The sequence below is a fragment of the Physeter macrocephalus genome, chromosome 2 (assembly GCF_002837175.3).
Source record: "Physeter macrocephalus isolate SW-GA chromosome 2, ASM283717v5, whole genome shotgun sequence".
In the NCBI taxonomy this organism is placed as follows: domain Eukaryota; kingdom Metazoa; phylum Chordata; class Mammalia; order Artiodactyla; family Physeteridae; genus Physeter; species Physeter macrocephalus.
In genome coordinates, this window is record NC_041215.1 from 123,527,941 (window position 1) to 123,544,132 (window position 16,192).

A 16,192-nucleotide genomic window follows, 5' to 3' on the forward strand; every position below is an offset into this window, starting at 1 on the left:
CCATTAAAAAATAAGCAAAAACAACAACAAAAAAGGATGAGAGTCAAGAGCATGATTGTGCAGTACAATGAGGATGGTCAGGAAGTCCTTCTGTTCTAGCAAAATCTATATAGTGAAATGCTGTTGAATCATACATTTTATTTAAATATATTATGAAAGATTTCAAACGCTTTAGGGCTGAAATAATATAAAGAGAGGAGAAGGCTGGTGGTGAATTCTTGTTGTTTTATTGTAAGTGTCAAGAGCGTAGGTTTATCTTGGTTCACTTACCTTGAGTATTCAAGTCTACCTTCAAAAGAGATGTGAGGCCAGCTGTTCTGGGACTGTTCCCACTGGAAGCCGACAGAGGGCTCAGTCCCTGGTTGTTTCGGATCAATGAGTAAATTACAGACCTCCGGGGGGGTTTTTTGTTGTTGTTTAGCTCTGGGGGTTTTTGGTAATTACAGTGTGCGGGATTATAATGTCAGTGATTGTAATGTCAATTTTATGTGTCCCCATGGGTTTTATTTCCTCATCTGTGCCCCCACTGTGCAGTGTGGATTTTATTGTTGGTACCAATGGTACACAACAAAGGAAGACTCGTAAGTCCCCCCTTTCTCACCACTCCTGATGGTACCTGTATAGAGAGGATGGAAGATTCTTGGCGTATTGGGGGTAGAATTGAGGCAGGGATTCCTCAGTGGCTGAGAGCCTCTCTCTGCCCCTCATGCCTTTGCAGGGGAGGACAGTCCAGGACTCTGACTCCTTAGAGGCCACGTGGACTATCAGATCCCCCATGCAGTTGCTCTGGCCAGATTCATGGTCATACTGAGGAATATGTTTGATGACGTGACAATACCCATGCCAGCATCAAAATCTGAGACTATATTTAATTGACATTTGTACTTAAATGCCTTTGTGTGTGTGTGTGTGTGTGTGTGTGTGTGTGTGTGTGTGTGTGTGTGGCTGTGGCCTAGGATGGCTGACTGGCTGGGTTACCCACAAAGACCTGTGGCAGCACACTTGGAGATGGGAATAGTTTGTGGTTTTAATCAGATGAGAAAGTTGAACATGGCATGTGGCTAATGTCTATTGCATTTGTGCTTTCAGGGGTCTGTAAAAATAAAGGTTTTGATCTTTCAGTATTATTTTGCAGTTATTTTTTTCTAGGGTCAGCAGGACTGACAATGAATATACTTAGCTATGACCCAGCAATCCCACTACTGGGCATATACCCAGAAAAAACCATAATTCAAAAAGACACATGCACCCCAATGTTCACTGCCGCACTATTTACAATAGCCACGTCATGGAACCAACCTAAAACCATAATTCAAAAAGACACATGCACCCCAATGTTCACTGCAGCACTATTTACAATAGCCACGTCATGGAAGCAACCTAAATGCCTATCAACAGATGAATGGATAAAGAAGATGTGGCACACGTTATACAATGGAATATTACTCAGCCATAAAAAGGAACGAAATTGGGTCATTTGTAGAGATGTGGATGGACCCTAGAGACTGTCATACAGAGTGAAATAAGTCAGAAAGAGAAAAACAAATATCGTATATTAACGCACATACGTGGAATCTAGAAAAATGGTACAGATGAACTGGTTTGCAGGGCAGAAATAGAGACACAGATGTAGAGAACAAACGTATGGACACCAAGCGGGGAAAGCGGGGGGCGGGGGTGGTGGTGGTGGGATGAATTGGGAGATTGGGATTGACATGTATACACTGATGTGTATAAAATAGATAACTAATAGGAACCTGCTGTATAAAAGTAAATAAATAAAATTGAACAAAATATATATTAGAAATGTGAGGGAGGAGTCTAATAGTAGTTTTCTTAGCAGTGATTACATTGTTATCTGAAGCAAGGCTTATTTGTTTTTGCATGAAAAACTCAAATGGCACAGAAGGCACCCACCCCAGCCCTCAGTTCTAACCCGCAGTGGATCTAGTATCCACAGTTCCTCGTGTAACCTACATGCATTTACTTATAAACACATTTTTTAAATTACAAATGGGATCAAAATATACTCTTGCTGCCTGTTGCTTTTTTCATTTAACAGTATATCTCACAATGTTTTATTAACAGTTGCATAATTTAACTGGTGTCCTGTCATGAACGTTTAGAGTTGTTTCCAGGTTCTTGTGGTTGGTTAGGTGTCCGAAGGAAGGTGGGCTTATGCATGATTTTAACTTTTGTATGCTCTACATTTCCTAAGACTGAAGACACCAGTTCCCTCAATGGGCATCATTTTGGATGTGACATCTATCCAGAGGTGAGTAAAGGACACTGGTCCCAGGCTTCTGCTGGACTGTTATTGGTGGAATGGCGTGGATAAGAATTTAGCAATTGTCTCATCAGATGTGACATCTTAATCTCTTAGCCCCAAGGGCAGCCAGGTGGCCTCTAGTGAGTGTTACATGGATATGATGGGTTAGGATCACAGAATTTGGGTTCTTTAAAAATAGGTATCTGGTCTCAGTAATAATTGTCATGCCAGGTTGGGGGAGGGAGGGGCGTCGTGAAAAGACCATAGGATTTGGCATCAGAACGAAATTCAAGCCCAGCTTCTCTACACGCATTGTATTTTCTTTAGGAGGACGTTCACCTTCTTTAAGCCTGAATTTCCTCATCTGTAAAACAGGAATGATATGAATATTAAAATAATGTCTATGAAAATACACTTAAAAAGCCACTGCACAAATATTAGTTATTATTTAACCCAAGCGCTCCTTAATAACGAAAAGAAACCTCAACTGTTTTAAAGTAACTTTCCTAAAGATATACATGCATACATCTCTGACTTAATTACTAATCTTTGTACCTTTAGTGTTTGTCTTCAAAAATTTGAGACGCAGATCTGAGCTTGAAAAAAATGGAGCATTAGAAAGAACAAGAAAATGTTGTCACTTAATCATTTTATTTTTCTCACCTGCCATTTGTGCTTTCGTTATTGTATCTCCATTTTTACAGAACCTGGAATATGTCAAGATCAGTTTGCTGAGAGTCTTCTGTGCTTTATGGTGTTTGCTCTGTAGTTTCTTTGTTTCGGTGTTTGAGGCGTGGAATGAAATTTTATTAGTTTGAAATTACACCTGCTTGTCCCAGTGACTCACCATCACGCCACCCTCCACACACACACACACAAACCCACATGACATACACTAGAGAAGGGCTGTGAATTTTAAAAAGTAAATAAAAATAATGCCACAAGTAGGGGAGGACATTCACCAATTGAAAACAACTTTTTACACTGGATGGTAAGCAGTAGTCTCTAGAATGTTCCCAAATAACCATAACAAAGACCTGCTTTAAATTCACTCCCTGAAGCCAAATAGGAGACCACAGAGCAGCGTGTATTCTAGGGAGAAAAAAAAAAAAAGACTGAACACTGAATAAACAAAAACACACACAGGCTAGTGCAGTCAGTCGTTTTTTGTAAAACTGTTGCTCTGAAGAGCCTCCAGAGCTTAAAATTGCTCTTAAAATGAATCCCATACTCGTGGGTTTGAGTAGGTAGATTTTCAGCAGCTTTCTCTGTGTCATGTGTGGTCGCCACCTCAGTGCCCTGTAGAACTGGGGTTTGGAGTAGAGTTGGGTAGGACTTTTGAAGAAAATAGTAATAGAAGCCACAGCTGCTTCTATTGAATCAATATTTGAAGGCATTGTTAATAACATCTGGGAGCAAAAGACTTCAAGGACACATAGAAGAGGTATTTCAGAACCCATCTTTATGTCTAGTTTCTCTTTTTTTCAGTGGGCTACAATTAATATTAACCTTTTTAAAGAATATAATTCAGTGGTTTTAGTATATTCACAAAGTTGTGCAACCATCGCCAGTGTCTACCTCCAGAACATTTTCATCTCCCTAAAAAGAAACCCCATATTTACTAGCACTCACTCCCCTTCTCCTACCCCCGCATCCCACCCTAGACAACCACTAATCTACTTTCCATCTCTGTGGATTTGCCTGTTCCGAAAGCTTCACATAAATGGAATCATACGATGTTTGTCCTTTTCTTGTTTGGCTTCTTTCACTTAGCACACTGTTTTCAAAGTTCATCCTTGTAGCATGTATCAGTACTTCGTTTTTTAAGGTCAAATAATATTTCATTGTAAGGATATACCCCATTTTGTTTATGCATTCATCAGTTGATGAACATTTGGGTTGTTTAAACTTCGGGGCTATTGTGAAGGATAATGTTAAGAATATTATATTCATGTACAAGTTTCTGTGAGGACATGTATTTTCAGTGTTCTTATGTACCTAGGAGTGAGATGGTTTGGTGTCTGATCCTTCTTTATCCAAATTATCATGTTAGTAACCTGAGAAGAAGGGGAATGAGCTTAATTTGGACAGATTAAGAAACGGGATGGGTAGAGAAGCTGTGGTCTTTGGGTTACATCTCATTGTTCTCTAGAATGATGAAACTAATTCCTGACTTTTTAAAAACAAATCCATGGACAGACTATACATGCCAGTGATTAACAGCGTTTCTGTCCCATGAGACCTGAGGGGGATACCTTACATCCCTGTTAGTTAATCGCTTGCACTGTGATTTCCCCCTGGTGAAGTGGGCTGAGGTTGTAGCCGGAGGGAAGAAAGATGTTAGAGTTTATCATAATTTGTGTGTGTTTTGGGGGGACGGGTGTAATTTGAAAATAGCCTCTCGGTGCTCCCTCCCTTTTGCAGAGGATTCAGCTTTTATTATGATAACAGTAGAGCCTTCACACGATGGGATGGGGATACTTTGGGAGGAGGAGAGAGGTGGGAGTGGGGGCAGGCAGCAGTCTCAGAAGGTGGACAATAAATGTATGGCTGTTCTCTAAAATCCCGTGGCTGCTTTACTAGTAATGTTATTTCAAGGACCTTCTGTTTCCTAAACTATCTAGGTTTTATTTATCTGGACGTGAAGACTAAATTCTGTTCATCAGAGCTGTGTTAGACATAGAAAAATTGTCATTTTAGATTGTAATAACTAGGAAGGCCCACCACAATAAGAGAAAAAGCACAGTTTTCTCTGCTGGCCCCAAAGAGCCCAACCTATCAAGGACAGATCCCAGATTGGAAATTCTTCTAACTTGTGAAGACACATTTCATTTTGACAGAATGGGTTCTCTGGAAAAGCCTTTTGTCTGCTTGGGGTCAACAGCAGACAATCCAGAGAACTGGATTTTCTTTCCACCTATACATTAATTAGGGAAGAAGTAAGCAAGTAGGCTAATTCCTCATCATGAAACGCTACGGGGCCCCAGCACCCTCAGCACCATGCAGGGGACCCAGCTCGGTTGCTGAGGCGTTAATGAGCTCTAATTGCTTCCTGCCCTGCCTCCCCGTGGATTTTCGCTTTTACACGTAGGCCTTGGGGGCCTCAGCCCAAGGGAGCATGATGAATGATGGAACTTAATTTGGTCCCTTTGGGTAGAAGGGCCTTTCAACAATACAGAGCAAAGTCCTCCGTTGAGGGCAGGCCATACTGAGTTAATCATTATACTCTTTTACTGTGAACTAAATGGAGAAATTGTTCTCTTCTGCCATAGTCCTCTTTTTAATAGACTTTACTTTTAGAGTAGTTTTAGGTTCACAGCAAAATTGAGCAGGAAGTATAGAGAGTTCCTGTATACCCCCTGCACCCACACATGCATGCCGTCCACCAGAGTGGGACATTTGTTACAACCGAGGATCCTACGCTGGCACCCAAAGTCCTTAGTCTACATTAGCGTTCGCTCTTGGTGTTGTACATTCCATAGGTTTGGACAAATGTGTAATGATGTGTTTTCACCATTAGAGTACCATACAGAATAGTGTCAATGCTCTCAGACTTCTCTGTGCACCACTTACCCACGTCCCCAGCCCCCGGCAATCACTGATCTTTTTACCATCTCCATAGTTTGCTTTTATCAAAATGTCATATAGATGAATTCGTACAGCATGTAGCCTTTCCACATTGGTTTCTTTCACTTGGTAATATGCGTTTAAGATTCTTCCATGTCTTTTAATGGCTTGAAAGCTCATTTCTTTTAGTGCTATGAAGGTGACTGACTGTCTGTGATCCAGGAAACAGGCGCTCACCAGATACTGAATCTGCCAGTGCCTTGATCTTGCCCTTCATCCTCTGGAACTGAGAGAAATAAATTCCTGTTTATAAGCCACCCAGTCTGGGGCTGGTTGTTATAGCAGCCCAAGCTGGCTACGACAACAACTTTTTTTTTTTTTTTTTTTTTTTAATTAATTAATTTATTTATTTTTGGCTGTGTTGGGTCTTCGTTTCTGTGCGAGGGCTTTGTCTAGTTGTGGCAAGCGGCGGCCACTCTTCATCGCTGTGCGCGGGCCTCTCACTATCGCGTCTCTTGTTGCGGAGCACAGGCTCCAGACGCGCAGGCTCAGTAATTGTGGCTCACGGGCCAAGTTGCTCCGTGGCATGTGGGATCTTCCCAGACCAGGGCTCGAACCCATGTCCCCTGCATTGGCAGGCGGATTCTCAACCACTGCGCCACCAGGGAAGCCCCGACAACAACTTTTTAAGATGTGACTGACATGCAGTAAACTGTACGTAGTTAGTTGTTTTTTTTTGTTGTTTTGTTTTGTTTTTGCGGTACGCGGGCCTCTCACTGTTGTGGCCCCTCCCGTTGTGGAGCACAGGCTCCGGACGCGCAGGCCCAGCAGCCATGGCCCACGGGCCCAGCCGCTCTGCGGCACGTGGGATCCTCCCGGACCGGGGCACGAACCCGTGTCCCCTGCATCGGCAGGCGGACTCCCAACCACTGCGCCACCAGGGAAGCCCCGTACTTAGTTTTATTGAGGTATAATTCACATACTATTCAATTCATTCTTTTAAAGCGTATGATTCAATAATTTTTAGTGTATTCACAAAGTTTACACATATTTAAAACGTACAACTTGGCACATTTTGATATATGTACATACCCCTAAAATTATCACCATAATTAAGACAGCCATAATTAAAACATAGTTAAGACATAATTAAAACTTCATTACCCAGAAGTTTCCTTATGCCCATTTGTAATTTTTTCCCCTCCTTTCTGGCCACCACTGATCGGCTTTCTATCCTATAGAGTCATTTCTATTTCCAAGAATTTTATATAAACAAAATCAGAGTATGTACTTTTGTTTGTTTTTGGCCTGGCTTCTTCATTCAGCATATTTTAAGATTCATCCATGCTGTAGCATGATATCTGTAGTTTATTTTTTTGTTTTTGCTGCGAAGTATTCAATTGTATGATTATACCACAATTTGTTTATCTGTTCACCTGTTGATGGAAATTGGGTTGTTGCCGGTTTGGGGCCGTTACAAAGAAGCTGCCGTCAACGGTCATATACAAATCTTTGTGTGACTTATGCTTTCACTCTTTGAGGGCAAATACCTAGGATTGGCATGGCTGGGTCATATGGAAATCATATGTTTTAACTTTTTAAGAAACTGCCAAACTGCTTTTCCAAAGTGGTTGTATCATGTTGCACCTGCTCCAGTGCTGTATGAGGGTTCCAGGTTCTCCCCAACCTCCCAACACCTGGTATGGTCAGTTCCTTTAGTCTCAGCCATTCTAACTGATGTGTAATGGTGTGCGCCACAATTTAAACTCCGCTGGTCCTAACTGCCTCGGAGGTCCCTCTACATACCACCCAACCTCACTTCTCTGCCTTTGCTCATGTTATTCTTGCGAAGTGGATGCTTCTCTATCCAGCCCTCATCTTAAACAATCTTCCTTTAACATTCCACCTCAGTGCTCCTGGTGTGTCTCGGGTTGAACCAAAGTGTGTCTCTACATGTATACGTACCCATGTAATTCTGTGGATAAGTTTTTTCCAAAGCGTATTTGCATTACGATGAGATCTTCTGTGTGACTGTTTTCCCCACTCAAGGTTGGAGACCTAACACAGGGCTGGGCACATCGTAGGTTTGCTGTAATGAATGCAAGCTGACAGAGACAGGACTCGTCACCCTGTGAGTGGTACTCTTTCCCTACAACCTGAAAAACATAGCTCCACTTTCTCTGGTTTGAAGAGCTCTGTCATTACAGTAATTGCTATTTGAAACTTATTGATCAGAAACAGTGTGTTGCTGTGGGAACACTTTTAAATAAAATGAACGATTGTCCTCATTCTTAAAAACATCCTTCCGACATAGAAGGCAAAAGATAAATGAAGTCGAAGAAACTCACGGACTTCAAGGAAATTAACTTTTGTCTGAATGAGGGTCACACAGTCTGTCTTCACTCTATGATTTTAACGTTTCCTGTCTGAAGATTCTGTGTATTTTTGAGTGAACTAGAGTTAGTCATAATGCCTGTGATATTCTTTTTGATGTTGACGAGTGGGGGAGGGGCAGGGTTGAGAAACGTTTATATCCTAGCATCTTCTGAGAAATTCTTAGTTGTTAACAACATCTGCAAGTTTTCCAACTCCCCAGAAAATAGTCGGTCTGATGTGGTTTTTATAGGTTCACAGGAGGGAGAGGCAGAAACATAAAAGAGTAAGCTGGTTTCCAAAACAGTAGTTTCTGGTAATAAGGGGATGGTAAAGAGGTTAAGTTTCAAAGTCTGATTAGAAATCGCAGCTATGGAATTTAGAGTGATTGTCACTGAGGCTTTAAAGCCTGTGGATTTGGCCTGCTGTGCACAGACAGTGGTTCTTGATTTCTAACCCAGAGCAAAGTGGCAGCAGAGCACAAAAACATATGCAGCGTCTTCTGGGGGATACTGAGTGTGCTGGGATAATGTTCAGAATTCACCGGCAACTAGATGAGTTAAAAGAAAGCACCACAATGTGGGAAACTCTAAAGCAATCTGGCTGACTAATCAAAAGTATTTTGAAATAGTCCTTCATAGCGGGTTTTGTTGCAAAGCCAAGTGACTCCATCCATCACAAGCTAAATAAAGCCCTAGTAAGATCAATGCGATCATGGTAAGACGAGGAGGTTTATAATTAAAGCCCATGACAAAGTGACCTGTGCAAGAATACAGTGTAAAGCCGGCCGTGCTTCTCAGATTCTCATGTGCACATGAACCACCCGGGAGTCTTGTGAGAATGAGGGTTCCAGTTCCGTAGGTACAGGCTGGGGCCTGAGATTCTGCATCTTAAAACAGCACTCGTGTGGTGTGGATGCTGCCTGTTCTCAGACCGCACTTTGGGTTGCAAATGCAGAGGCTTCAGTGAATGGGTTGCTTCTCCCTCTTTTATAACAGATCAGGGAAATGTCCTGTGAAGCTCTCTGACAAAGTAAATAAGTCTATTGTTAACAGTCCTATTCATCTCAGGAGGGTATGGAAATCAATTCTGATATCTATGTTGTGCTTTAAGGGAAAAAGAGAAAGGGATTTTTTCATTAATGGCATCATGGAAAAAAAAAATCAATTGAAAAACTTCCAGATTGAGTTGTGTTTATTTTAGGGTTGAAAACAGTCACGCCGTTTATTGTACGATGCTCTCGATTACTGAAAAAAGTTAAACTATATCCACTATGTTGCCTACATCCATCAGGAGTAACAGTGGCATTTGAAAAATTTTAAGCCATAAGTTCCAGAAGTCACTATTTTGGTTAAAACTTGAAAAGAAGGGCTGTCTGATTTGAGTATTAGATTATCTTAGTCCAGGACCATCCCAAAGGTATTACCGTGGTAGTTGAAGGCACGTATTTTTTGAAGCCAAACTCTCTGGATTTGAATCCGATAAGTCTTGCCACTTACTATGTACAACGGTTTACCCCTCTGTAAAGTGGGTCTGCATTCTGCAGGTATTATTGGATTAAGTGAGTTAATATTTGTAAAGTTCTTAGACCAGTGCTTGGCACACATACCAGCTATACAAATGTTAAATACATGACCAAAATAAGTAAGACATGTGTTAGTGTCATATCTTAGTTAACCAGTGACCCTCTGGAATCCAGAAGGGCTGTTTTTCTTTTTTCTTATAGAAATTTATGTATTTATTTATTTATTTGCTGTGTTGGGTCTTTGTTGCTGTGCCGAGACCTTCCCTGGTTGCAGAGAGCAGGGGCTACCCTTCGTTGCGGTGCGCAGGCCTCTCATGGTGGCTTCTCTCGTTGCGGAGCACGGGCTCCAGGCACGCAGGCTTCAGTAGTTGTGGCTCGCGGGCCCTAGAGCTCAGGCTCAGTAGTTGTGGCACACGGGCTTAGTTGCTCCGCAGCATGTGGGATCATCCCGGACCAGGGATCATACCCGTGTCCCCTGCACTGGCAGGTGGATTCTTAACCATTGAGCCACCAGGGAAGTCCCGGCCTGTTTCTCTTTTTAACAACTAAAATGTCTTCCTGCAAGACTTCCCCATAGGCCTCTGGGTCAGAGAGAAAGGTGATTTCAGCCAACCAACAGGAAACCTCAAAATAAATTCATAGGACCTAGGAGTTTATTTATTTTGCTTATTTGGTTAGACTTACCTCCATCCTTTGGTTTGGCAGTTGGTGATGTATATTGGCCAGGTGGCCAAGGATGTCTTGAAGTGGCCCCGCCCCTTCTCCCCTCCTGTTGTGAAACTGGAGAAGAGAGTGATTGCTGAATACGGGATGCCGTCCACCCACGCCATGGCAGCCACCGCCATCTCCTTCACCCTCCTCATCTCTACCATGGACAGATACCAGGTAAGGTGCAGACTCCTCTTCCTCCCGTGTAACACCATCCATACAACGAGGCAGCAAAGAGTTTCCCTTCAGGATTTTCTTTTTTTGAAGGACTTTGAAGTTTATGAAATAAAGATGGGGAACAAAAATTTATTGAGCAGTCAGTGACAATTTCTTTATAAATGAAGTGACCATATGATTTAGTACCCAAAGCAGGTTGTGCCCGAGAGTGAAAGTGGACACCATTAATAATGACAACAGCACCACAAACATAACCAGGGTGTGTGGTATCCCGCTTCCGAAAGCATTTTCACCCTGAGCTGCCCGACCAGATGGCACTTGAATAGGTGCTCTCATCCTCTGTTTGCAAGAGACCCGAGGGGTTTATGATCCTAGTAAATGATCCTCCAGGGCTGAGATGATTTCACCAAATCCTCCAGCTACATGTCCCAGGGCCCAGGGTGAAATAGTCTGTTCCCAAATTAGCCCCCAAAGATGTCTCTGCCTTTTTTGGGGGCTCAACCGTTAGAAATAATCATTCCATATTTTCTAGAAAGCTGTCTAAATGACAGGAGATTAATGTTGAAAATAGAAGAATTTCACTTAATATCTGCTTAAATGCCAATTATAGTAAGACCTTTTAAAAGTTATATTATTACTGCAATGAAGATTTATTTTTCCTTTCTGAGAACTCTTGCTCTAATTTTGTGCTTAATTTCAGAAATTTTACCTTTTACCCGTTGGAAAATTTAGATTTCATGAACTCTAGCAGTCTTGTATGTAAATGACAGTAATGCTTCTCCTGCCCCTCTACACCGGAAACCCAGGGATGTTCCATGTTCCAGGTTGTACAGAAATGGGGTGTCAGCCTGATGCGGTTGGAAGAGGATAAGATTAGTGTCAGGTCCTGGCTCTACCTGGTCTTCTACCTGGTCACCTGGGGTCAGATCTCAGTTTCCTAAATGGGAAAGGGACAGGTATAGTATTATATCCAACTAGGTATAATCTTTTTTTGTAACTTAAATGTCATGCCAGGATCAAACAATGTCTGAGCTCCCCAGTACTATCGGAATTAATTGAATGCAGACTTCTGAGCTATGTCATATCCCGTGCCGTCTGCCCCAGAAGGACATAGTGGGCCCAACACTGACCCCCACTGGGCTGCTGTCAGCATCCAGAGAAGCCTGTGAACATGCTTCTCTTAGGAAAAAAGCGACAAGTGGTGCTGACTGCAGGAAAACAACAACAATCGTTTATATGCTCATTTTAAGGCCACTTGGATCTTCTTAAAAATATCTTTACAGCTTACGTGATGAAACGGTTTTCTTTTCTTTCTTTTTTTCTTTTTATTCTTTTGGCCACCCCGCTCGGCATGCGGGATCTTAATTCCCCGACCAGGGATCAAACCCGCGCCCCCTGCGGTGGAAGTGCGGAGTCTTAATCACTGTACCGCCAGGGAAGTCCCACAATAGTTTTCTTAAGGCCTGAGTTGTTATTATGCACTTTTTCCCTATTTAATTTTTAATAATAAATATATTCAGCTTTTGGGGTTATTTACTCATGAGTAGCTCTAAAAATGGGTTTATTTATATAAATATGTGTTCAGGCGAATACCAGCCTCTAAATTCGGAATGCATTAACATTAATTTTCAACACTTTTTCGATTAAAATCAGAGACCCAGTTAATGATAAACCTTAAGAAAAGATGCACAACCCTGTGTTATTATACTCAGATGTTGCATTGGAAAGAACATGCTGGGCTTGTACTCAGAAGATGTGGCTTCTGGTTCAGACTGCGTCACTACTGGCTGTGTGACCTTGGGCAAGTCATCGCACGTCTCTGAGCCCCGGCTCCTGTTGTGAGGGGTGATTGATGGGCAAGCATCTTTGTGCTAAAGTTCAGTACTAATGCAACTTATTATCAAGGTTAAGGGTTTCCTCATTTGTGGACTGGGGCTAGTAATAGCACCTATTTCATAGGGTTGTGTGAAGATACATGAGATAGTGACCATAAAGCACTTCACGTAATATAGACAGTTCTCTATCGTCTTTATCCTTATTACCACAGAAGACCACAGACATTAGTACTTGAAACAAATGGATTATAGCTCTGTGTCTGCTCATAAGCAGAATATTTGTGTGTTCTTTATACGACTCGTCATTAGCCAGATTCCTCCAGCTGTTCTCATTACTCATGAGCAAATGTCAAGATTCAGTGAAGTCTGGACTCTTGCCTTGACATCTGTACAGAAATATGCCCAGTCTTAACATGGGGCCATTGTTCCCAGGCTTCCTCAAGAAGCTGATTGTTGTCAAGCTTTATCATCACAGCACATGATGGAGAAGTAGCTAGTTGGACTTCCAAATTACAGCACTGTCTATCTGCCTTGCCTCTTGGAAATACTGTACATTTTATAAGTTTTAATCTAAAAATAGGTAGAAATAAAAAATTACTCCATTAAAACTTGTAGCACAATAGCTAAGGTCAAGTTGTCTACTGTGTCTTATTTGCATGTCAATATGTTGTGAAACTTCCTTCCAGAACTATATTCCTAGGCATCTTCCCCTTCTCTTTCCTTAGTTTTCCCATTTTTCAAGTGATTTTAGATCATCAGACTGCTGGTCTGGGGAATATGAGATTGAGACTAGGAGTTACGGGATCGGAAATCCTATTCCTTTTCACAGCATCAAATTGTATGTGTCTGAACCTGACCTAATGTCCTTGTTTTCTCTTCTCCCCCTGCAGTATCCCTTTGTTTTGGGACTGATGATGGCTGTGGTGTTTTCCACGTTGGTGGGTCTCAGCAGACTTTACACTGGGATGCACACAGTCCTGGTAAGCCTTTGTGGGCAGGTCTTAGGGTGGTGATTATCTGAATAGGAGTGTGGCTAGTGTGTGTTTATTAAGTTATTTGCATATGTAATCATATTTCCCATCAGGCCAATGAATTAGTGTCTTATGGCACATGTACAATAATAGTAATGAATCATTAAGATGATATGAAGCGCAAGAGGGAAGAGATATGGGGACATATGTGTAGGTATAACGGATTCACTTTGTTGTAAAGCAGAAACTAACGCACCATTGTAAAACAGTTATACTCCAATAAATATGTCAAAAAAAAAATGATACGAAGGAGGCTGAACTGGGCTAGACCCTCGTGACTTTGAAGATTGGCTAGAATGGTAACAAAGATTCAGGTAATTTGTTTACATATGATGCAACGAGAGGTGCAGAAAAACACCCGGGGTCAGGGATGTGAGTGATGGATGAAGTTCTCCACTTGGTCCTCGAAGATGTGGGTGTGAAATTTGGGGGTCTCAGCTGCCCTTGCAGGGTAGGAGTCCCAGCAGGTCAAAAGAGCCCAAAATCATGAGCTTGCTTCCTTCCATACCGGGTTTGCATTTAAAGAGCTGTCCATGTTTTTACCATATTAGGAGTTTTTTTCAGGGCTTCCATAGTTAGCGCAGTTAAAATTACTCAGTTCTATTTCCTAGTGTTCCAGCCAGCTACCTTGGAGTTCCAGAGCGTAATGCTGGCCATGGTTTACCAAGGGCACTATTTATCATCATCAGATGCTGCAAGAAAGGTTTCTTTAAAAAGGACTAGGCCCTTGCTTATTGTGTTACTCTTCACGTGAAGCTGAAAAATTATGTTAGCAAAAGACCTCAGAGGGAGAGGCCGGCCTTCACTGGCCCTCTTGTTTCTCCTCCTGGGGCCTGATGCTGGTCGTCCTGCGGAAGGTGGCGGGGAGGTGTGGAACGGCAGAAGCCGCAGAGGTGAACAGATTGAGGGAGAGAGTTTGTCAAAATGGGCAGAAGAAGACAGGGAGGAAGTAAACCCGGAGAAAGATGTCTGTGGCTGCGTGAGATTCGGAGAGCAACATCGTGTTTTCCTCTTAAGGAAAAAACAAATGGTATCTGCAAGGCAAGCAGGGACGTGAGTGGAGTCAGGGCTGGACCCAGGGTGAGGCAAGTCAGGCGGGAGATTGAAGGGGTGCCAAACAGCTCCAGAATCAAGAGAAATGATTTTCACGCGATACTTAAACAATCAAAATCAATGCGGAAACTTTCCACGATGAACAGAATATCCCAGTCTGAAATAAAGTCCTGCATTTGTGTGGCCTTGCTGGTCTTTCCCACCCTGATCCTGGAGTTCTGGCCGGTGCAAGGGGGCCCAGATTTTGAAAATACAACGGGAGCAATTAGGGGTCAGCCTTGTTATCTACCTACCAAGACCCGTCCCTGCCGTTCCCGCCCCATTGCACAGTGTGTCTCATGGCTTCTAAGACTTAAGGGGAAAGGGGAGAAGAGCATTCTCAATTCGCTACACCACTGCTGCTCATTATAAAGAGGTTCTCTCCAAATACGTCCACAGACTTAAATAGGGAATGAAGCAGAACCCTCTCGGGTGTTTGAGTATTTCTTTTATCTGGGGCTACTTTTTAATCTCCATCGGTTGTAATAAAAAGCGATCTTAGGAACTCAGGTTAAAATTAAAACCAAAGTAATAAGCATGAGAATGTGGAGCTGCGGACATGAACAGAGGGCACAGGAAACCCACCTCAATAAAAATCCAGCTACGTGTCTGTCTTTAGTTTGAAAAGTGGGTTAGGGGCTAGGGAAGCACACATTTGTGGGGAAGATCGTTTAGACCTCTCTTTGAGAGGCAAGGAATGGGTCCCACCGCTCATTTTGGAGCATCCGTTCCAGAAAACACTGGAACAAGGGGCAGTAGCAGCTATTCCTTCCCCCCGCATCCTGCTCCACCATTGCCCTGCGGGACTTCCTTCACACGTATAATTTTGTCTCATAAAGACCTGAGACCCTGGACTTCCCTGACGGTCTAGTGGTTAAGACTCCACGCTTCTAAAGCCAGGGGTGTGGGTTCGATCCCTGGTCGGGGAACTAAGGTCCCACATGCTGCACAGCATGGCCAAAAAATTAAACTAATTAAAAAAAAAAAAAAGATCTGAAACCCTGACTCAGGCCCAGGTCTGAGTCAGGCTCCAGAGCCAAAGACATGGCCCAGGGTAGAATGGTACATAATTTCTAGTAGCAAAGGGGAATGGTTAGTTTTAATAGAAAGATGGAGTTGAATTATGGATTGGTTGTCTTTATTTAGCACAAACTTAATAAGCTTCTGCAGGGTGACAGGCTTGGAGCTAGATCTAGAAGATACTGAGCTAAATAAAACCTACCTCACCCTCCCAGGTGTCTGAATCTATTGATGGAGACAGATGTATGAGCTACTGATTGCTGGCTGTGATAAGTATTATAATTAGCATGGAACAGCTGGATCAGGCCAACTAAGGTGGCGTCCTCTCCTCTCGACTCTGCACATTCTCTAGGGACTGCCACACACTGGTGGTTCTCAACCTTGGCTGCACATTCAAATCCCATGGAAAACTTTAAAGAACATATTTGGGGATGTTTGGACATCCGCGATCATAGCAGCAGCATTATTCACAGTAGCCAAAATGTAGAAGCAACCCAAGTGTCCACTGATGGATGAATGGATAAATAACATGTGATAGATACATACAATGGAATATTACTGAACCTTGAAAAGGAAGGAAATTCTGATACACACT

At 42.5% G+C, this 16,192-nt stretch overlaps 1 protein-coding gene across 3 annotated transcripts in view; it reads left to right on the top strand.

The window, feature by feature from the left end:
• SGPP2 (sphingosine-1-phosphate phosphatase 2) overlaps window positions 1–16,192 on the top strand; it is a 128,306-nt gene that overhangs the window by 73,930 nt on the left and 38,184 nt on the right. For 2 of the 3 annotated variants that reach the window (XM_024124664.3, XM_055090162.1), the window contains 2 exons: window positions 10,440–10,619; window positions 13,345–13,434. In XM_024124664.3, coding sequence (XP_023980432.1) covers window positions 10,440–10,619; window positions 13,345–13,434 — 270 coding nt within the window. Of the gene's footprint in view, window positions 1–2,218; window positions 2,276–10,439; window positions 10,620–13,344; window positions 13,435–16,192 lie in introns of all 3 variants that reach the window. The other variant, XM_024124663.3, reaches the window with a different exon arrangement.